Genomic DNA, 18,356 nt, shown 5'->3' with positions numbered 1-18,356 from the left:
TATATATATTCAAATACTGTACAGGAAAATTGACGAAATGAACTCTACACTATAGTGTTTATCTTCCTCATCGCTCTCACATTTCTCTAGAATTCGGATTTAGAATTTGCTCTTGGCCGGCGAGTCGAGGTTGCAGGTTCTCCGGGCAGCTCCCACATTTTCAAAACATGCAAGTTATTATGTTCACTGTCCGAGTACTGTCAATGGTTTTATCTGTGTACCCTACGAACTGACCGGCAACTGGACCAGCGTGAGATATGATACATTCTGCACTGATGTGAATTAAAAATTTTGTCTAAACTATTTTGTGCAACTAAAATGAGCTTTATTTATGTGGGGCTGTGAAGTAAACAACCAAACTTGCCACAAAAGCATTTAATAACTGATGTTTTTGGTGTGTTTTTTTTTTTTTTTTTTTTACAAAAATCATTATGCTTTTCAGACTACAATCACATACTATAGACAATAGAATATGGTGTTTCATAATATTATTTGATTAGTATTTCAGTATACCTTAAATTATACATTGCTTTCAGTACAATGATTACTGTTGACCCAACTGGGGCCAGGACACCAGCAAATGTTTCTTCTGCTTCTCCTCTGTTCATCCCGAGATGTTCTGTTAGTCATTTGGAAAAAAGTTCCATTGAAAATATTATTAATACTTGATATATGTGAGCGAAACAAGAAATTGTGCTCCTGCTTGCAGCATTATAGTTTGACAGCACATGCACAGAAAGCAACACGTAGCATTTGTTTGAAATTTGGAGTGGATTTTTTTGAGTGTCTCATGTTTGTGTGACATGTCCCTCAAAGGCTTTGAGGCTGAACATAGACACACACACATACACACACTAACAGACAATGGTCGCAGTACATTAACACCATGAATAAAAATGTGTGTGCAGGGAAAAGAAAGTGATTGCAGAGTAACAGTCCCTGGACCTAGAGTGTCGTGGGATTCATCATGAACAACTGAAGCCCGTTTTCCCCCTGGCTGCATATGTAAGGCAAGGCTTATATAGATGCTTTGGGGGAAGTAGGAAGATCCCCTCTGCTCCGCAGCAGCAAGGTGTCATCCTCATAAAACTATGAGGGGACTCTTAAGAAATCTATACGCAACAGGGTGGTGGTGGGATCATGCCCTGCTGTCAATTCAGTGCACTCTTCTTTCCAGATGGATAGTGGAAATGGGTGGGAGGAGGAATGACAGAACCAAATCCAACTGGGTTGTAGCGAGGAATAGATGTTATTGCAGTTTCAGTGAAGCTGCCTGACGCCTGGTAGCAGGTGAGGTTTTAGTTCAGAGGCCCAGAGCAGCTCGGTTCAGTGAGGGAGCGCTCCCAATTGTGCGCGGCGGGGAGGAAGAGGATGGCTTGCCCCGCTACATGGGGTAGCCGTAAGCGGGCTGAGTAGGGTAGCCAGCAGCGTTGGGAGGGTAGCTATAGCCTGGATAGCCCGGCTGGGGGGGCACTGGAGCAGGAGAGCCGGTCAGCATCAACTGCTGGCCTGAACACATACACGTACACACACACAAAGTCATGTAGTCAATGTTTGAGGCAGTTTCATCATCTGTTGATAACGGTACTGACATGGGGTAACTCACCCTTTATTATTGTTTTAATTACATCTATTCTGCTGGTCTTTTTTTTTTTATAGTGACTTATTTTTTTTTACCCACACTATTGGCAGTGATGGAATCATAACCTCTCAAAACTATTTTCTGGATCTGTTACTAAATAGCCAAAATAGTTGCCTCTACTCTTATGAATGTCATGCCTGTAAGTTGTCACACTAGCTGAAAATTCTTTCCCCTATTCAAAAGTCAAAAGAATCGGTTTAGCTAACCAGTGTGGAAAAACTAGTACTTACCAAACACCATTTGCTGAGGTTCTGTCACCTCCTCTTCAGTTTGCCTTTGGCTTTCAGCTATCTCCAGTTTGTCCACCTGAGGACGCCATAAAACAGTATTTAGCTCGGAAACTCCTTAAATCTAACCAAAAATATGATAAAAACAAATGCTGACGTAAATAATTTGTTCAAATCACGCAGAATATAGTCCAACTGCACTGCAAACTACAGTCACAATAGTAAGCATACCGTCTTAAGTGACATTTATTACATTTACAAGAAATTATTATTAATTTAAAGACAATCTTTGGCTGCCTCCACTGACTGACACCAGACAAATTCAATCAACATAATATGGACATTCAATATTTTTAGGTACTGGTAATCCTGCACACAGTTTATTATTGTTTTAACGTGGAGTTAGATACAGGGAAACTCTGGGATGCATAACACATCTGCCATGAGGCCAATCCTGGGTCGCATAAAAGCATCAATTAATTATTTCCTATATGAGAGTGAATTAATACACACAGCCTCATAGTGGTGGAGTTAGAGAGGTGAAAGGTAACTGTTAGATCAGAACAAACAAATCCTGCTAATGAGAAGCTGGACGATGGTGTGCGGGCTTCGGTTCCAAACGTCAACAGAAAAAAAAATACATTGGGCTGGCTACCTCTGTAGGCAGCCACATGTTGATGGAATCTGTTTCAATGATTTTGGTACACCATCAGAAATTTTATGGTTGGTGAATGGATAGATTCCGTGAAGGTTGAACTGTCATAAAAGGTTTTATTAAATGCAAGTGTTTTTAGGCAACCTTTTCAAATTCTTATTAACCATTCATTAAGAGGATTACACCGTAAACAACTGCAGTATCAGTTGTCAGTACTGTATTAGGAAAAAGTTGGGTATCATCCATCCTGTAGCGCTCGTCCTCAGTAGGGTCTAAGGTGAAGCTGGTGCCTATCCCAGCTTACATTGGGCTATTTTGTTGTTGAAGCGGAACAAAAGCCAACACACTTACTATCACATCTAGTTAGCCTTAGTTGGTCTACAGTCCATGCTATGTTACTACATCAGACCTAAGGGTTTAAGGAACGGTTAAAAACGAGCAGACAGAACACAGAGAAATTTAAGAAAAGGGGGCCAGAGACCGTCACCTTCGCAGCAAATGCATCAACCTGGAAAAAAAGAAACCCAAATAGATGACCTCAAGTGACCACATTCGTCTGCAGTTTGGATCTTGTCTTTCTGTGGATAGTATTTTTACTACAGTGGTACCCTGACTTAATAGTGGTCTGACTTACATAAGAGGTCTTTTTTCTGCTTGGCTAAAAGTCTTCTTACAAAAATGGTGCAGTAAAACATGAAGGCAGGTAATGTAACAATACTCATAGGCATATAGTTTGTATCGTCAGCAAAAAACAAGACGAATAGCGTTTTCCTAACTGCGGGGGTCATGGGTGTGCTGGAGCCTATCCCAGCTGTCTCTGGGCAGTGGAAGGGGTAGACCTAGAACTGGATGCCAATCAATCGCAGAGCACAGAGACACAAACAAAAATTTCCACTCACAAACACACCTAAGGGTATTTTGGAGTGTCCAATATATCTACAATGCATGTTTTGGGGAATGTGCCCAGAGAGGGCCCACATGGATATAGGGAGAACATACAATCTTCACAAATGAAGCCGAAGTAGGGAGCGAACCCAATACCGCTGCAGACATACTAACCTGTCAGCCACCACTTACATAGTCCTCAATTTGTGAAATTCTTTATATAGCACATATCTCAGTATTATACTGCCCCTCAGTGGACAATGTACAAATGCCAGAAAGAGTACAATGTTGAGATGGAATTAATGGTATTTCCATTCATTTAAAAAATATGTATTCATGATACAAAGTTTTCACTTACCTCTCTTCAAAGCCATTAACTGCTACAGAGTCAGATAGTCATGTTATGTGTGAGGGGCGGGCTGGAAAAACGTTAACTGTTGTACAGTATTTTGGCCAATCCTTTCATCGTTCAAAGGCATTTTACATCAAAGAAAAGAATTGAACGAAAACACTAGGGAGCTGAAATTTCCCCCAGATGGTGGCATAATGTCAAAATCAGAATAGGCGTGACCGACATAGTTATCACACTTCCGGAAAGTGCCATCCATCCCTTGGCTGAAATACAGTGAGTAGTTTGTGGAAGAATTTGTCCAAAAAATTGGCACAACACTGCACAAGGAAACATGGTCACCGACAAATTTAACTTTTGTCAAGTCGCAACTTTTTTAATACCAAGTACATTCCCACTGAATGGCAGATTTCATATGCCTTTTAAAATCAGATGTGGTCAATACCTACAATCAGCTTGTCATTTGAAGTGATAGGTTTCTACAAAAAATGCTTTTGAGGAAAAAAAGGCACTAAGTACAAAGCATAGTAAAATTCAATAAAACAGAAAAACGCAATTACACTTGAAAACATACCATTACCAATAACATACCTTACATTTAAGACCAATTAAATTACTTCGTTTGAGCACAAACCTTTGTGAGGTACTCCCTCATGACCTGGATGAAGTATGGCATGGCAAAATCCACAATGTTGTGCTTCCAGGCCAGCTCCAGCACCACGTCAGGATGTAGCAGGTCATAGGAGGCGAAAAGGCAGGCGGCAAAGCACTCCTTCTTGCCCTCCTCAAGGAACCATTGCAGCAAGGTCTCCGCCAGCTCAGCGTCCTTTGACTCAGCGGCGAACAACATTGCATCCTGGGAAAAATGGATGAGTTGCTCACCACAGCAGTCATTTTTAACTCAAGTCGAGTCATCTCTCACCTTGTAAAGTTTGTCCTTCTTGCACAGCTCCACACTCTGTCTCCAGCGGTTGTTGCCTTTGTACAAATAAGCAGCGATGCGTCTAAACTCAATCAGTTGGTGCTTTTCTAACCTCTGAGCGAGGCCGATGGTGTCAAAATTGTCATAGGCATCAATAGATGCTCTGAGGCCCTGTGGAAAAATTAAAGGAAAAAAAATTAGGCCCCATGGTAACCTAAGGACCCCTTGTTATTGTTATTATCGATCATTACATTGTGACAAGAAATATGACAGTTTTCAGAAAGTGAAGGAAAGAAAGACCTGGTAGTCCTCCTCCTCTGTCAGCAGATTGTTGAGGGCTTCATTGACAGACTTGTTATTGTGATTCTGGACAGACCGCAGGTATGGTTTGACCAGCTTCAGCTGGTTCACCTGGTTTGGGGTAATAAAGAAAAAAACATTTACAACTACCGAGATTTTTGAAAGAAAACCTGATAATCCTTGTTGGTTACCTTGGTGAAAAAGTTGACAGCTCGATTGTGATCCAAGCGCGGGGACAAAATAGTCAGCAGGTCGTTGAGTAGAAGAGGTTTGTAATCCAGGTAGAAGGAAAGAGATTTATAATACAACTCCACATTGGCCACCTAAAAATACACAAGAAATGTTACCTCAAGTCCAGGAAATAAGAAACGTGCCCATGCCATAGTTTACCTTTGCAATAATGTCTTTAAACAGTCCTTCTTTCCATGCGTCGGTTGGATGTGACATCATTGTGATAACGGCATTATCGTACTCTTCATACTTATCGTAAAGGAAAACAAGCTCGCCCCATAAGTGGGACTGCTCTGCTGCACGCAGAACCTGATGAGAAGAGAGAATGAAACAAGTGTTATATCACCATCTTAAATATTTATATTTTTTGAGTTTTTGCGGTGTGTGTATGGATGAGATGGTACTGTTTTTCAAACTATATTTGCACAGAGGCCACAATAGGCAAAGGCAACTTTCATTTGAAAATGATCAGCAGTGGTGGTAATTGTAGATCATGTACAAAAACCGGTTAAATTGCATATGAAAATATATTCGATAAGTAGAAATGTTTTAAACCAGTGCGGATTTGCACTGACCGACCACAGAGAGATCTGAGGTGGGCCACCTTCTTAAGGCGCTACAATAGAGATGGATCAACCTAGCCTGGTTTAAGGATGACCTTTCCGGAAGGCGTCTCCCTGCAATGTTTCATCTTCATAATAGACTCTGATTATTTTAGTTCTCATTGTTTAAAATGGCACTATGTGCTACCATAGCACTCTGCACCATCTGCAGCCTTTTGAGCCTAGACCCTTCTTAAGGTTTCTTATATTTTCCCAAAAGTTTTTTTTTTAAGTTTCTTCCTTGCCTTTGTAGGAACTTGGTTCAGGGGACGCCGTTGTGAATTTGTGAAGCGCTCTCGTAAAGCCCTATGAAATTTTGTGATTAAGGGCGATATAAATAAAGTTGACTTGACTTTTTAATAGATTATTTTAAGTACAGACTGCATGCAGTTTTATTATGTACAGAACTTAGTTTCAGTTGCGGTTGTTATGCCCTATAAATAAATTTGAGAATACAGTGGGTCCCCGTGTTACGAACTTAATCCGTTCAGCGGCTATGCTCGTAACTCGAATTGCTCGTATGACGAGCAATCAAAACCTATGTTAATTAGTGAATGCGTGCAACGCGTGCAAACACCTTAGGTAAAAACATCACGACTTTATACACATAATAAAAAATAGTGACATAATCTACTGCACAGTTAAATTAAATAAATATACAAAGGAAAAATGACATTTACCTTTGGGGCGACGTGACTTGAGCTGGGTGGAGGCGGAGGGGAGCAGAGACCAACCCAAAGAATTTATTTATTTATTTTCTTAAACGAGAACTTTTCTCAAACTAGAACATATCACCGGCGATTTCCTTCTCTTTAATCCATAATAGAAGAAACCTCTCCATTCTGTTGTTGACCGGGGTCCGTCCCCTGGCAAGGAAAGTCTTGCCCTTAGAAGATTGCCGAGGGCGGTTACGGCCATACTCACGAGCAAGGTTAACTACAGTATGCGTGCGCCTCCTTCGTATTTTTTTTAATATTTCCTGCTTCATTTCTATTGTCATCATCCTCTTACTTCTTCCTTTACCGCCACTAGCAATTTTAGAAGCCATGTCAAACAGATAAAGTTTGCAAAGTCTTCACAACACACCGACCAGCTGTGCCATCAAGCTAGATGAAGGCGTTCGGCCAATAGCATATCGGCATTTCTGTGATTGACGTGACGCCGGCCAATAGCATATCCGCATCTCCGTGACTGAGACCGGGACTCTGACCTTAATCGACCAATAACATATCGGCATCTCCGTGACTGACACCGTGACTGAGACAGTGACTGTGACATTGTAAGAGCAATAACATATCGGCATATCCATGACATGCGAAAACAGTTGATTTAGTTGATGCAGCAGAGCGAAAAAAATAGTACGGACACACTGACCGGCATGTTGGGGCATCTTGGATTGTTCGTAAGACGAAAGGTTTGTGTGTAAGAGGGGGACAAAAACGCCGCGGTCCACGTTCGTGGGCGTTCGTAAACCGGGGGCCCACTGTATTTCATTTTCATGTTGCCCACGGTAGTTAGCTGCAGTAGCAAACTTACAGTAGTACTGAAGCTGGCAGACAACGCGGGGGGGTTGACAGATTTGGATGGTTTTTAAATACCCTCGACTTTCAAAATCGCAATATATTGCTAATACGTTTGAAAGCCCATGCCTAGTCTTCAATCATAGAGAGTTGTATCCGGTGGTTTTAACTCTCTCAAGTAGTTGTATGAGGTAAGAAAAATATTAAAAATACCTTTCAGTTCGAGGCAGAGCAGTTCTACAGGACTGCATTCCAACTACGTTGATAAATGTACACAAAGGCACTGTTGGAAGTGTTCTTAATCAAAACTGAACATTTGTTTTCACGCTACAGCTCTTGTATTGGATTTCATTAAGATCTAACTAATGAACCATCTGGTAAGCATTTGAGCAGACACAGCATTAGGATGCTTGTGTGTAGTGATGTTCCCACCTTTGGAATGTTCACTCTGGACCAAAAGAGCTCCAGGTGCTCTCTCATTTTCTGAGGCTTGAACTTGGAGTAGAGAATGGCTAGCTCAGTGAACATGCCCATGTGAGCCCGCTCCAGGCCCAGAGCAGCCTCCAGCAGAGCGATCAGCTCCTCGAAGTAGCCACGGTTCTGGTAGTAGCTGATCAGGTCCTCCAGCTCGTCGGCGTGAATAACAATGTGGAGGCCGCAGATTTGCGCCAGGCGGAATTCCTCGCCATCCACACATGCAAAACAAACCTACCAGGCAGACGGAATGGGAAGTGAAGGTGTGTGGATATCCCGACAATGGCAGACAAAAAGCAGGTATGGTTTTTATTGTTCTTGGTGTGCCAGTCACCTCTTTCCAAGTGCGAGTGCTGTTGGCTTTCCTGGCGCTGTCCACAGCGGCCTGGTACTCTCCCAGGTGCACAAGTGTGGATGCCAGTCGAGCAAAGTTTGACACGTTGTTGTACAAGAGTTTAGCAGCCTCATACATTCCCTCTTCGTAACATCTATCTCCCACCTGTGGAGGAGGCGGATAATTATTATGATGAATGGGTATCCTAGCGCAGCCATTTATGTGTGGTTTATTTTACCTGCTGGATGTGAGCATTGTTGGGCCCACTGACAAACTCCTCCAACTCAGCCAGACGGTTTGTTTTTGCCAAAGCAAAGATCAGCTCCGTCTCCACGTATGATTCCCGTGCTTTCTTCCGAGCCATTTGGAGGAATTTGACCAAATCTTCCCAGTTGTCTGCAAAACAACACCTTAATTAAAGATACTTGCTTGTCAAAACGCGTTGAATAGATGAAAGGTTGCATTGAAGAGCAAAGACTTACTGTTTTTGCTGGCCGCATTGACCACCTCCATGTAGGCTGAGGGGTCCACGGCTTTGATGTACGAGTCAATGGCCTCCTTGACCAGGTCTCTCTGCAGCTGTGCTCGGGCTAACTGGCTCCATACCGCAGGCTCATTACATCGCTCGGCAAACTCATAGGCCCGGTCCAAGTTCCCTATATGTTCTATTAATACCTAAGAGAAAGCAAGGGGGTTCATTTAACATTAACCAAACTATACTAAATGTGAGGAAAGGGCCGCAAGGCTGTTCCAAAGTTTTATCTGTGAGAAATACAATCAGCATTTGCTTACACAGCTATCAAGGTAACGCAATTTATACTGCGGTCTAGTCCTAACAATCTACTGCATGTAATCCAACATAAACGAGAAAAATAATTCTTATGTCATATATCAATTTGTGCATCCATCCAATTTCAACACTGCTGATTCTGCTCTGGGCGATTGGGAGCTGGAGCTAGCAAAAAGCAGGTGCAGGTGAAAATTTGTCTAGAATACTTTCATATACATGTACCTGTATGGCGGATGTGTTAACATCAAACTTTTTAAAAATGGCAAAAGCCTCCTCGAAAAGCTCATTGCTGATGGCAATATTAGCAATGTCCGGGGCGTCATAGTTGTCCAACCTATTGACATACTCCATCACACGTGTGCGGTCTGCTTTGATGGCAGTAAGAATCAGCAGGTTCTGAAGGTTTCTGAGGAAATACACACAACGAGGGGATTGTTTAAAAAAAAAATATGGCCACTGTGGCACAATGTGGCACTGTGTAAACCAAACCTATGTTCACTGAAAACAGAGTTATCAAGCACTATCTTTTCCAGAAGTTCAATCAGCTCGTTGGGAAGATCGGCCGTCATGAATGCCTTGACACTGACCGACACCTCCTCAGGGTCCTGGGTTTCAGACAATGCAGTTTGTACCACCTGGAACAAGCAAAACAAATAGTACATTATAACATTACATCAATAAGAAGAACAATTAATAAGATCTTGCAATTGAAATGAGTGGGAGAATATGACCTGATCGATGAGTGGTCTCCTGTAGGGGTTGCTCTCTTCCAACACATTGGCCCAAAGTTCTGGGTCTTTCCGTCGCACCAAGTACCGAGCCTCACTTTTAAATAACGAGTTCTCATTGCAAACCTAAAAAAAATCCAAAGATGAACAGATTTTTTACTAAATTAAATACATGTCCTGCATTGAAGTACCTGTTTATGAAAAAAGTTGAATAAAACTGAGTTTAAGCTTAAGCCTTTAAACCAATGGATGTCCTTAATATTTTACTGTGAAATTCAAGGTTGTCACCTTGATGAGGTCCATGTCACACTGCCCTCTCTCATAAGCAACACAGGCAAGGTGGGGGTCCCTCTTCTCACAGTAGCGTCCCACGACAGCGCTGTCATAGAAGGGGTTCTCTTTCAGGAAACGTTCAGGTGTGTTGTTGCTGTCGATGTAAATTTTGGCCAAAGCGTTGTGGGTAGCTGGCTCCTCGCAGCCCTCATGGATACGCGACTCCAACCACGGTAACAAGAGTTTTAACCTAGATGGGGGGGAAACAAAAGGACTCAATTCCATGATTCTGCTCAAATGAGTTTCCAAAAGGGGTGACATGGTGGAAGAATAGTTAGCACGTCCACCTAACAGTACAGAAGCTGCGGGTTTGATTCCAGCTCTGGCCTTTCTGTGTGGAGTTTACATGTTAGATGTTTGCATGTGAGATTGGTCGATTGTCTTTCCCTGCGATTGACTAGTAACCAGTTCAGGGTGTACCGTGCATTCTACCAAAAGACAGCAGTTTTAGGCTCCCTGATGCCCGTGACTCAAGCAATTAAAACTAAGCGCATACTAATGACGTAGTAAAAAAAGGGTAAAGTTTTATTTTGGCGGGTATTAACGTCTGTGAGATAGCAATGGAGAAGAATGAATAAACGAATAAAGTTTGATAGGTGCTATTGTACCACATGGTTGCAGTGTTATGAATTGTGTCATTCATTCATTCATTAAGTTATAGGCAAAACAAAGTTTTGTTTGTGGTCTGACATTTTCTGGTTTATTGTAAGTAAAAGCAAAAATAAAACTACTTTGGTTGCTCCGTTCTTACCTGTTTCTTTTCTCCACCTCAGCTACAAGCTCATCAGTGGAAAACTGCCCTCTGACCACCATAATCAAGTTCTTAATGACATCCTCAGCACAGTCCACATCCAACAGGCCACCTATCACCACTGGTAATCGACTAGGGTTAACCTGAAAAACATGATAGTACATGAGCTAAACCACAACATTGCTATTATGTATTCGCCAATACACAAGCAACGTTGATCAAAACAAAAATGAAGCCTTTGTGAATTAAGAGAAACAGACAAGATCTACTTACTTTCTGTACGTAGATTTCAATGTATTTCTGTAGAGTGTTGCGGTAGAGGTAAAGTACCAAGTCATGGACAAAGTCAAAGCGGTCACATACAATAATGAGAGGAAGCTGGTCTGTCAGCTTTGCTTCCTAACAAGGAGAAAACATTGAGTTCCTTTGTTAATTTGAACCTTACATTTCTTGCTGGGTAATAATGGAATGAGGTGATGGGAGAGAATCTTTACTTTGAGAAAATTCTTAACCCTCTCCGGATCATAACAGTTGCTCTCTCTGCAGATCCTCTCAACTTCTTTTATCTGTCCGGTCTTGCAAGCTGCCTGGATGTACTTGAAGTGAACATCAGGTTCTTGGCTGAAATTCACAATCGAGCCGAGGAAGTAAAACAAGCCTTGAATAGAAAGCGAAAAGGGAGTGATGACCTCGGCAGCTCTAGCTATTGAAGTTGATTACACAGGCACACAGTGCTCGGAACACCTACCCTCGTAACTCTTGAAGGACTCAAACAGCTCTACAAGGGCCTGAGTCCCCAACTGCTCATGATATTTGGACGCTACCTGCACACAGAGCTGCAGATTCTGCCTGATGTTAGCCGACAGCATGGCTCTTAGACACTCCAACGAGTCATCAACCGACAAAGAACCAAAGAAATTCAGCAGCCACTGGGAAAACAAAAGAAAAAAAGAAAGAGAGTGAATGAAAAGGTTAAGCAGCTGGATAAGAAGACAATTTCACCCATTTAGAAAAATAACAAAAACTGATGCATTTCTCTCTTTCGGAGTACCTCAGGATTGAGCAGATGTGTGTGCACAACAGCCCGCTTGATATCGTAAAGGTCAGTGTAATGCTCTAGAGCTCTCTGAAGAAGTCCTGCCTTCTCACACAGCTGAGCAACATGAGCACGGTCATAATGTGTGAACATTTGGTTGCCAAGAATTGCATCTGCCACCTAAAAAAGGTTTCCACAGACATGGTCAAACAAAAGAACAAATCTCAAGTCTGGATTTTGTATAAATGTTGACCTGTGGCGCGTGTATAAGGTTCATCTCGAGCAGACGTGTTTGCAAGTGTCCTTCGGCTGGTCGGTTGTTCTTCAAAGCATCTAAGAGGAAGGATGTGCACTGCTGGATCAGGCTGCCTTCCATGAACACATCCACAATCTACAATCAACAATCAGATACCAGAGAGGTTAATTTGCCACTGGGTTATCAGAGCGATGTATTTGTGTTAAAAACTAAAGTGGTCCCAGGCCAATTGTGATTTTCAGCCAAATGTATCGGCTATTTATTTTTAATCATTATTAATATTACTATTATTTATTTATTTATATATGTATTTTTAAAGGTGCTAGCATCAGCTGCAGTTTTTTCTTAGTGAATTTTGCCTTCAGTTTGCACATACACACAGACCAAAGAAGGAAACAGAACACTTTATTAAGGAGCACCATAGTTGAAAGCATACAGTAGGTCTCAAACGCCAGTCCTTGATGGCCAGAATTTTGTATGTTTTCGATGCATCTGTCTTAAAGACACCTGATTCAAATTATTAGCTCATCAGCAAGCTCTGCAGGAGCTTGAAAATGACCCTAATCATTTGAATCAGGTATTTACTACAGAAGCATCAAAAACATGCAGGACTGCGGCCCTCGGGGACTGGAGTTCGAGACCTATGGTTTAAAGCGTTCAAGCTTAGTAAATGTGAGACATTTAAACAACATACTTTCAAACAAAAGTTTGAGTGAGATATTTATTGACAACCAAACCGATGTAACAAGGTAAATATAGACATTTTCAGAAAAGCCCAAGAAATCAAAGTAGGTGGAGGAGTCTGGATTGTAGCAAAATGATGGGGTGACTTTAAAAAGGAGAAAAAGTTTACTGAGTCAGAGAATTCCTGGCATTGCTGGCACATCTGGAATAACATAAAACACAGCTCCCACACTGGTAACTTCATTTGTTTGTATAAGGGAAAACATGTAGATGTGCTTACAGAAAGAAAGAGCAGGACTATTTGTATGGGTGTTAAGATGATGTGTTACCTGGTTGATGTTGGCAAGTGGCTCTTCATCCTGTACCAGCATCTGTGCAAATTGCAATCCCTGTTCTGGATTGACACGCATCACATTCCTCAGCAAAAACACCCAATCCGGGGTGTAGCCAACCTGTGAAAATGACAGAGGTTGGGGTTCATTTTACAATTTGAATATTGACTAAAAACATTCAGATCCGCACCCTGGTATTGAATATCATTGGGTGCAGTGTCCCTAGTGAAAAATTAAACAGATAGTACTAGCAGCTTGTTGATGGTCACCTTTTTGGCATAAAGGACGATCTTCTGGAACTGTCCAGTCTCTGCAAAGCACTGAATGACCTTGTTGGGAACATTAGCTCTGAGATACACACTAAGAGCTAGGGTTGGGTCTGAAGCCTTCACTAAATCCCCCAGCTCCTCTGAGCACTCCAGCTGCAATACAGAAATGTAGTGGTCAAATTCAGCCGCTAAAAAGCAGAACAAGCCAAATCGTCTGTCTTGTGTAAGTCAAGTCTCACACCTTGTCCTCCTTCAGCCACTTCTCCAGCAGTTGCTTGCGGCCCTGCTGCAGGACAGGCCTGCACAGCTCCAAGGATTCAAATTTGTTGAGCTGACCCTGGTCCAACAGAATACCAAAGTACTGCAACAGTGGAGATGCCTGACCTGGTTGGGCAGGGACACTCTGAAACTTACGGATGGTCTCAGCAGTCCGCAGAACACCCTGAGTCAGATGGTGGTGAATTTAGGAGGTATTGTGGGGAAAGATGGAATGAGGAAGGAAAAAAAAACTTGACTGTAAACATGGAATTCAAAACCTTGTAAACTGTACAGTGTTTCCCCAACCACGACTGAGTCAAGGCACCCATTTTGCATGTGTAAAATTGTGTCAGACACCCAAAAAAAAAAGTCAAAGTCTATGATAACTAAAAATTAAGACTTTTTGTACTTACTCCCTTTAATAATAATAATATGAAATAATAAGAAGAATAAATTATACAATCCATCCAATTTCCCTAGAGATGAACCGTTTTCCCATTTATTTTACTAACCCATGCTGAGCAGCTGAGTCTGACTGTGCACGTTTTAGCACAAAGAAAACCAAGAGCATGGTGTGTAAAAGCCTTTATGCATTCATAATATGAATGACTCATTGAAAGAAATTCTTTGTGGCCATTTAAGATTTGTATTCAAGCACTGATAGAGAACCAACCTTGGGTGCTGACGCAGCAACCTTGGCCGCATCTGAATAACTTCCCTGGGCAAACAGTGTGTTGAACTTCCTGGCAAAAAGCTCCTCAGCACCAGCTAGGTTGGATCTGACAGCCATCCTTAAGGCTAGGTCTGGGTTCTGGAGGACATTTGTCGCATAGTTGACAATGTTTTCTTCTTCAACACAGACTGACAAGACCTAAAAAGAAGAAACAGAAACCACTACTGACGTCAGCAGGATGACCAAATGTGTTTTCTTAGCATTTGTGTGATTTCCCTCACTTGTCCCTTTTTGTTGACTCCGATGATTCCCGAGCTGGCTTCAAGAGGCGATGTGACGAAGATTGTCTCAGCACTGATTCTGTTCATGTAGATGCATACTCCTGACTCCAGGTCGTAGAGGTGAATGTAACCATACTTGGTGATTAAATATATCACACCATGCTTATTTCCAATCTGTGAGAAAGAGGAAAACAAAAAGCTTGACCACTGAACATTTTCAGGCCACACAACTGATGTAAATGAAGGGGTCCTTGACATACCTGCATAGCGACAGGAAAGTCTGTCTGGGCCTCTGGGGGAAAGAACACATCCACTGCTTTCTTTGCAAATGGCTGGTTTCCTACAGCTGGCTGACCCACTTCAATGATGTGCAGCTGGATCAATTTCAACACATTAAAATAAGACCACAAATGCACAAAAAACACAGTAAAGGAAACTGACTTGCATGCTGAGAAATAAAATCATTGCTTGTCGTTTGCCAAATACATTTTTGCGCAATGTTCAGTGGTCCATACCTTCCCACCCGCCTGTGAGCGCACAGCAAAACAGAAGAGGGTGGATGGACTGGCGTTCCCCTCCACTTTGAACTCCCCAAAAGCGGCGGCGTGACCTTCTATTGGCTGGGACACTTTTCGCTCCACAGAATACAGCTGCATTGCCCCAACGACACGGTTTTGCTGCAACAACAAACATACAAGAACATCAAGCAAACCAAAACATTACTGAATCTTCTCTTCTTGCACATTCAAATCACCTTGACTGACGAGTTAAAATGTTCACACAACCATGCTCATAACTCAATACACAACTTGCATCTCAAAGAATCTTTCCTCATTGCAAAAAAGGAAAATTGCCATCGTTATAGCCCCAACCCAAATAAAAAAGCAATGAAATGTTTTTCATCGTTTAATAAGAAAATTTATATTAAAAATATATATTACACTAATAAAAGATTGAAATATAATGTAAAAAATAAACAGGTTGTGCCTAATGATTAGATATAAAAAGAAGTCACAACTATGCCAAAATGCTTACACCAATTCAAATTGATTGCAATGTAGTAGAACAGTAAATGTTCTCTCACACTGAAAACTATTTTCAAAACACAGGGACTGCAATATAAAATTAATTGCATTGGGTCTGTAGGCTATATTTCAGTTTACTGTATATGGTATGCATACTTTATTACTTTATTTACAAATCTCAGAAAAAGTAGTCCCCTTATTCACAGATCAATATTCCCTGAAACAAGAGTGAAAGAAATGAATGACAAAAATTGATTTCCATAATTGTTGTAATATGATTTACAACTTACTGACTTACGATTGTGCCATGTTTTGTTTATTTTATGAAATTGTCATTGTCACTGTCTCATAGTAATTTATGGATCATTTAACTATAACTGAGTTAGTCAAGTTACATGTTTTAAGTCAAGTTGATATTGTTTATTGTGATACAGATGAAGCTACTGCATATATTTCTTCAAAAAACATACATGGGATGACAACCTTAAAAAAGATTATTTGTGTTCAAAGATCTATTGGCTAAAGGGTAATAACACGCCAATATCAATGCTAGTTTTCTTAGTCTATCTTTGGTGTTTTGCTATGTATGTTAGAGTAAAGCTAGAAGACTTTTGTAAAAGGCAAAGTGTTAACGTAGTCGATACATGTTCTGTTTAGTTTGGCAGCCAACATTAAATGAGAGTGGTATTAAATAGCTTGAAACAAAGCATGTGGCTTTTTTTTGTGTAAAAATTGTTATCTTATTTCCCTCATGAAAAACACACACATCAAGGACAGTTAGTATGGGCCCAGGGCCGATCAGAATGTTGCGAAGGCATCGCAGATTGCACAAGCATTGAGCATCCAGTAAAATGACATGGTCATGAATAATAAGTTGATACCTGTGCAGAAATCCCAATCAGCAGCAGCCACTTCTGTTGTTCGTCAGTTCTGTAGTTAATGATCTGACATCCTGCCAGACTGGCATGCCGATCGAATACTTTGTTCGGTTGGGAATCCCCCTCCATGCTCCAGTGATAGACAGCCTCCTCAGTGACCAAGGCCACAGTATTTACTGATATCCACTTCCAGAACATGACCTCCTCTGTCATTGAATGAGCCTTCATCTTGCTTTTCATCTCGATGTTAAAGATCTGCAATGTCTTTGCAGCTGAATGGGAGTAAAGTACATAATTAGCCAGGCAGCAGTCAAAAACTCATGACATTTTCAAAACAGCTCATATTTGTTTGTAATCTACGCTAAGGCCATAGGTTTGGACACACCTTCACATGAAATTTCCCAAAACAGTAATGGCCACTCATTCTTCTTGAGGCAGCTGATTGGTTCTTGCCTTAACATTAAATTTAACAGTTGCCTAAAATATAATTTTTTACAGTTGTTCAAATGGCTATCGGCTGTGTATTATTAACCCAACTTCTGCACGACACAACTGATGGTCCCAACCCCATTGATAAAATAAAGTAATTTCACTGATTAACCCTGACAAGGCATAAGTGAAGTGAAAACCATTTCAGGTGGCTTGCTTTGAAGCTAATCAAGAGAATGCTATGAGTGTGCAAAGCAGTAATCAGAGCAAAGGATGGCTATTTTGAAGAAACTAGAATATAAAACCTGTTTTCAGTCATTTCACAGTTTTTCTACACGTTTATTCATAGTTTTGATGTCTTCAGTGATTTTAAAAAAAGTAATAAAAATAAATACTGTAATAAAATTCTCGTCAAATACGTTTTTTATGGAGGGTAGCTGACACCCTTGACTAATGCTTACCTATTATAAGCAAATTGAATACTGTAGTGATAACGGTGATCATTGGATGACAGTGTTTCCACACTATTACCGAAATCTTTCATATGACACCATCCATATTTACATAGACACAATAGCACACAATAGGGTGGCTTGGTGGTGCAGTGAACAGCACGTCCGCCTCACAGTTGAAGGGACCCGAGTTCAAATAAACCTCGCTCCGGCCCTAATAATAGTATTATTAACAGCAATCGTAGCATTGTTGCAGGGATCAAAATATCATACAGTTCAGGAAGTATACTCACTGTATGTGTTCAATGTGAAGATGCCCTAACAAATTCCATCAAAAATGAAAAAGAAGACCATTGTGATGAGGTTATATTTGCGTCAGGTGGCTGCGAGTGATGTGGTAATGCGCCAAGTCCTTTGGATATACAATTTATCTGATAATGCATACCACACATTCACTCCAGAAACCCACTTATCAGGTCACACTACCACATGTCGACTTCTCCAAAAAAGATTAGTGCCAGCAGGTTAAGTTGAGGCAATATACAGCTTGTGTGTGTGTGTGTGTGTGTGTGTGTGTGTGTGTGTGTGTGTGTGTGTGCGCGTGTGCGTGTGTCTGTGTGTGTGTGCGTGTGTGTGTGTGCAGTTGTCTGCCTTTTGTTTGATTGGAAGCTATAATAGCAACGTGTATTCAAGAAAGGCATTTTGGAAGCCACGCCTACTGTATCCTCACAACACAAGGTCAGGCAGAAGGGCAGACAGATAGCAACTCACCGTCTGAGAAATGATAGTAAGCAAAGGAGAGAAAGCAAAACAAAAGGTCAGTCAGACAAGAAAGACCAGACACAAACAGATGAGAGAGAGAGGGAGAGAGAGAGCAAGAGAGCGAGAGAGAGAGAGAGAGAGAGAGAGAGAGAGAGAGAGAGAGAGAGAGAGAGAGAGAGAGAGAGAGAAAAAGGGAAGCATTACTGGCGAATCATTATGATCAGTGCTTGAGCTTGCGCTCTGTGTGGTACATAATCAATTTGCACAACCAATCTCGT

General features: G+C 41.4%; 1 protein-coding gene across 2 annotated transcripts in view; it reads right to left on the bottom strand.

Annotated features, from left to right (window-relative positions):
• Positions 1-360: 360 nt before the first annotated feature.
• The window catches only part of cltcl1 (clathrin, heavy chain-like 1), a 30,270-nt gene continuing 12,274 nt past the window's right edge, over positions 361-18,356 (bottom strand). The window contains exons 3-32 of one of the 2 annotated variants that reach the window (XM_088413790.1): positions 16,439-16,707; positions 15,048-15,209; positions 14,793-14,906; positions 14,533-14,706; positions 14,252-14,449; positions 13,562-13,762; positions 13,321-13,473; positions 13,049-13,171; positions 12,033-12,170; positions 11,795-11,959; positions 11,492-11,672; positions 11,238-11,401; positions 11,017-11,142; positions 10,744-10,886; positions 9,948-10,182; positions 9,663-9,785; positions 9,421-9,566; positions 9,154-9,337; positions 8,624-8,816; positions 8,380-8,537; positions 8,142-8,306; positions 7,766-8,041; positions 5,371-5,520; positions 5,172-5,303; positions 4,981-5,091; positions 4,681-4,851; positions 4,393-4,614; positions 3,006-3,032; positions 1,873-1,948; positions 361-1,509 (exon numbers count right to left, since the gene is read on the bottom strand). In XM_088413790.1, the coding sequence (XP_088269916.1) occupies positions 1,385-1,509; positions 1,873-1,948; positions 3,006-3,032; positions 4,393-4,614; positions 4,681-4,851; positions 4,981-5,091; positions 5,172-5,303; positions 5,371-5,520; positions 7,766-8,041; positions 8,142-8,306; positions 8,380-8,537; positions 8,624-8,816; positions 9,154-9,337; positions 9,421-9,566; positions 9,663-9,785; positions 9,948-10,182; positions 10,744-10,886; positions 11,017-11,142; positions 11,238-11,401; positions 11,492-11,672; positions 11,795-11,959; positions 12,033-12,170; positions 13,049-13,171; positions 13,321-13,473; positions 13,562-13,762; positions 14,252-14,449; positions 14,533-14,706; positions 14,793-14,906; positions 15,048-15,209; positions 16,439-16,707 (4,805 nt within the window). In that variant the 3' untranslated portion in view covers positions 361-1,384. The remainder of the gene's footprint in view (positions 1,510-1,872; positions 1,949-3,005; positions 3,033-4,392; positions 4,615-4,680; positions 4,852-4,980; positions 5,092-5,171; positions 5,304-5,370; positions 5,521-7,765; positions 8,042-8,141; positions 8,307-8,379; positions 8,538-8,623; positions 8,817-9,153; positions 9,338-9,420; positions 9,567-9,662; positions 9,786-9,947; positions 10,183-10,743; positions 10,887-11,016; positions 11,143-11,237; positions 11,402-11,491; positions 11,673-11,794; positions 11,960-12,032; positions 12,171-13,048; positions 13,172-13,320; positions 13,474-13,561; positions 13,763-14,251; positions 14,450-14,532; positions 14,707-14,792; positions 14,907-15,047; positions 15,210-16,438; positions 16,708-18,356) is intronic. The other variant, XM_088413799.1, reaches the window with a different exon arrangement.

Source organism: Hippichthys cyanospilos, chromosome 1 (assembly GCF_059441005.1).
Source record: "Hippichthys cyanospilos isolate Australia breed blue-spotted pipefish chromosome 1, RoL_Hcya_1.0, whole genome shotgun sequence".
NCBI lineage: Eukaryota > Metazoa > Chordata > Actinopteri > Syngnathiformes > Syngnathidae > Hippichthys > Hippichthys cyanospilos.
This window is presented reverse-complemented; position numbering and strand designations above follow the sequence as displayed.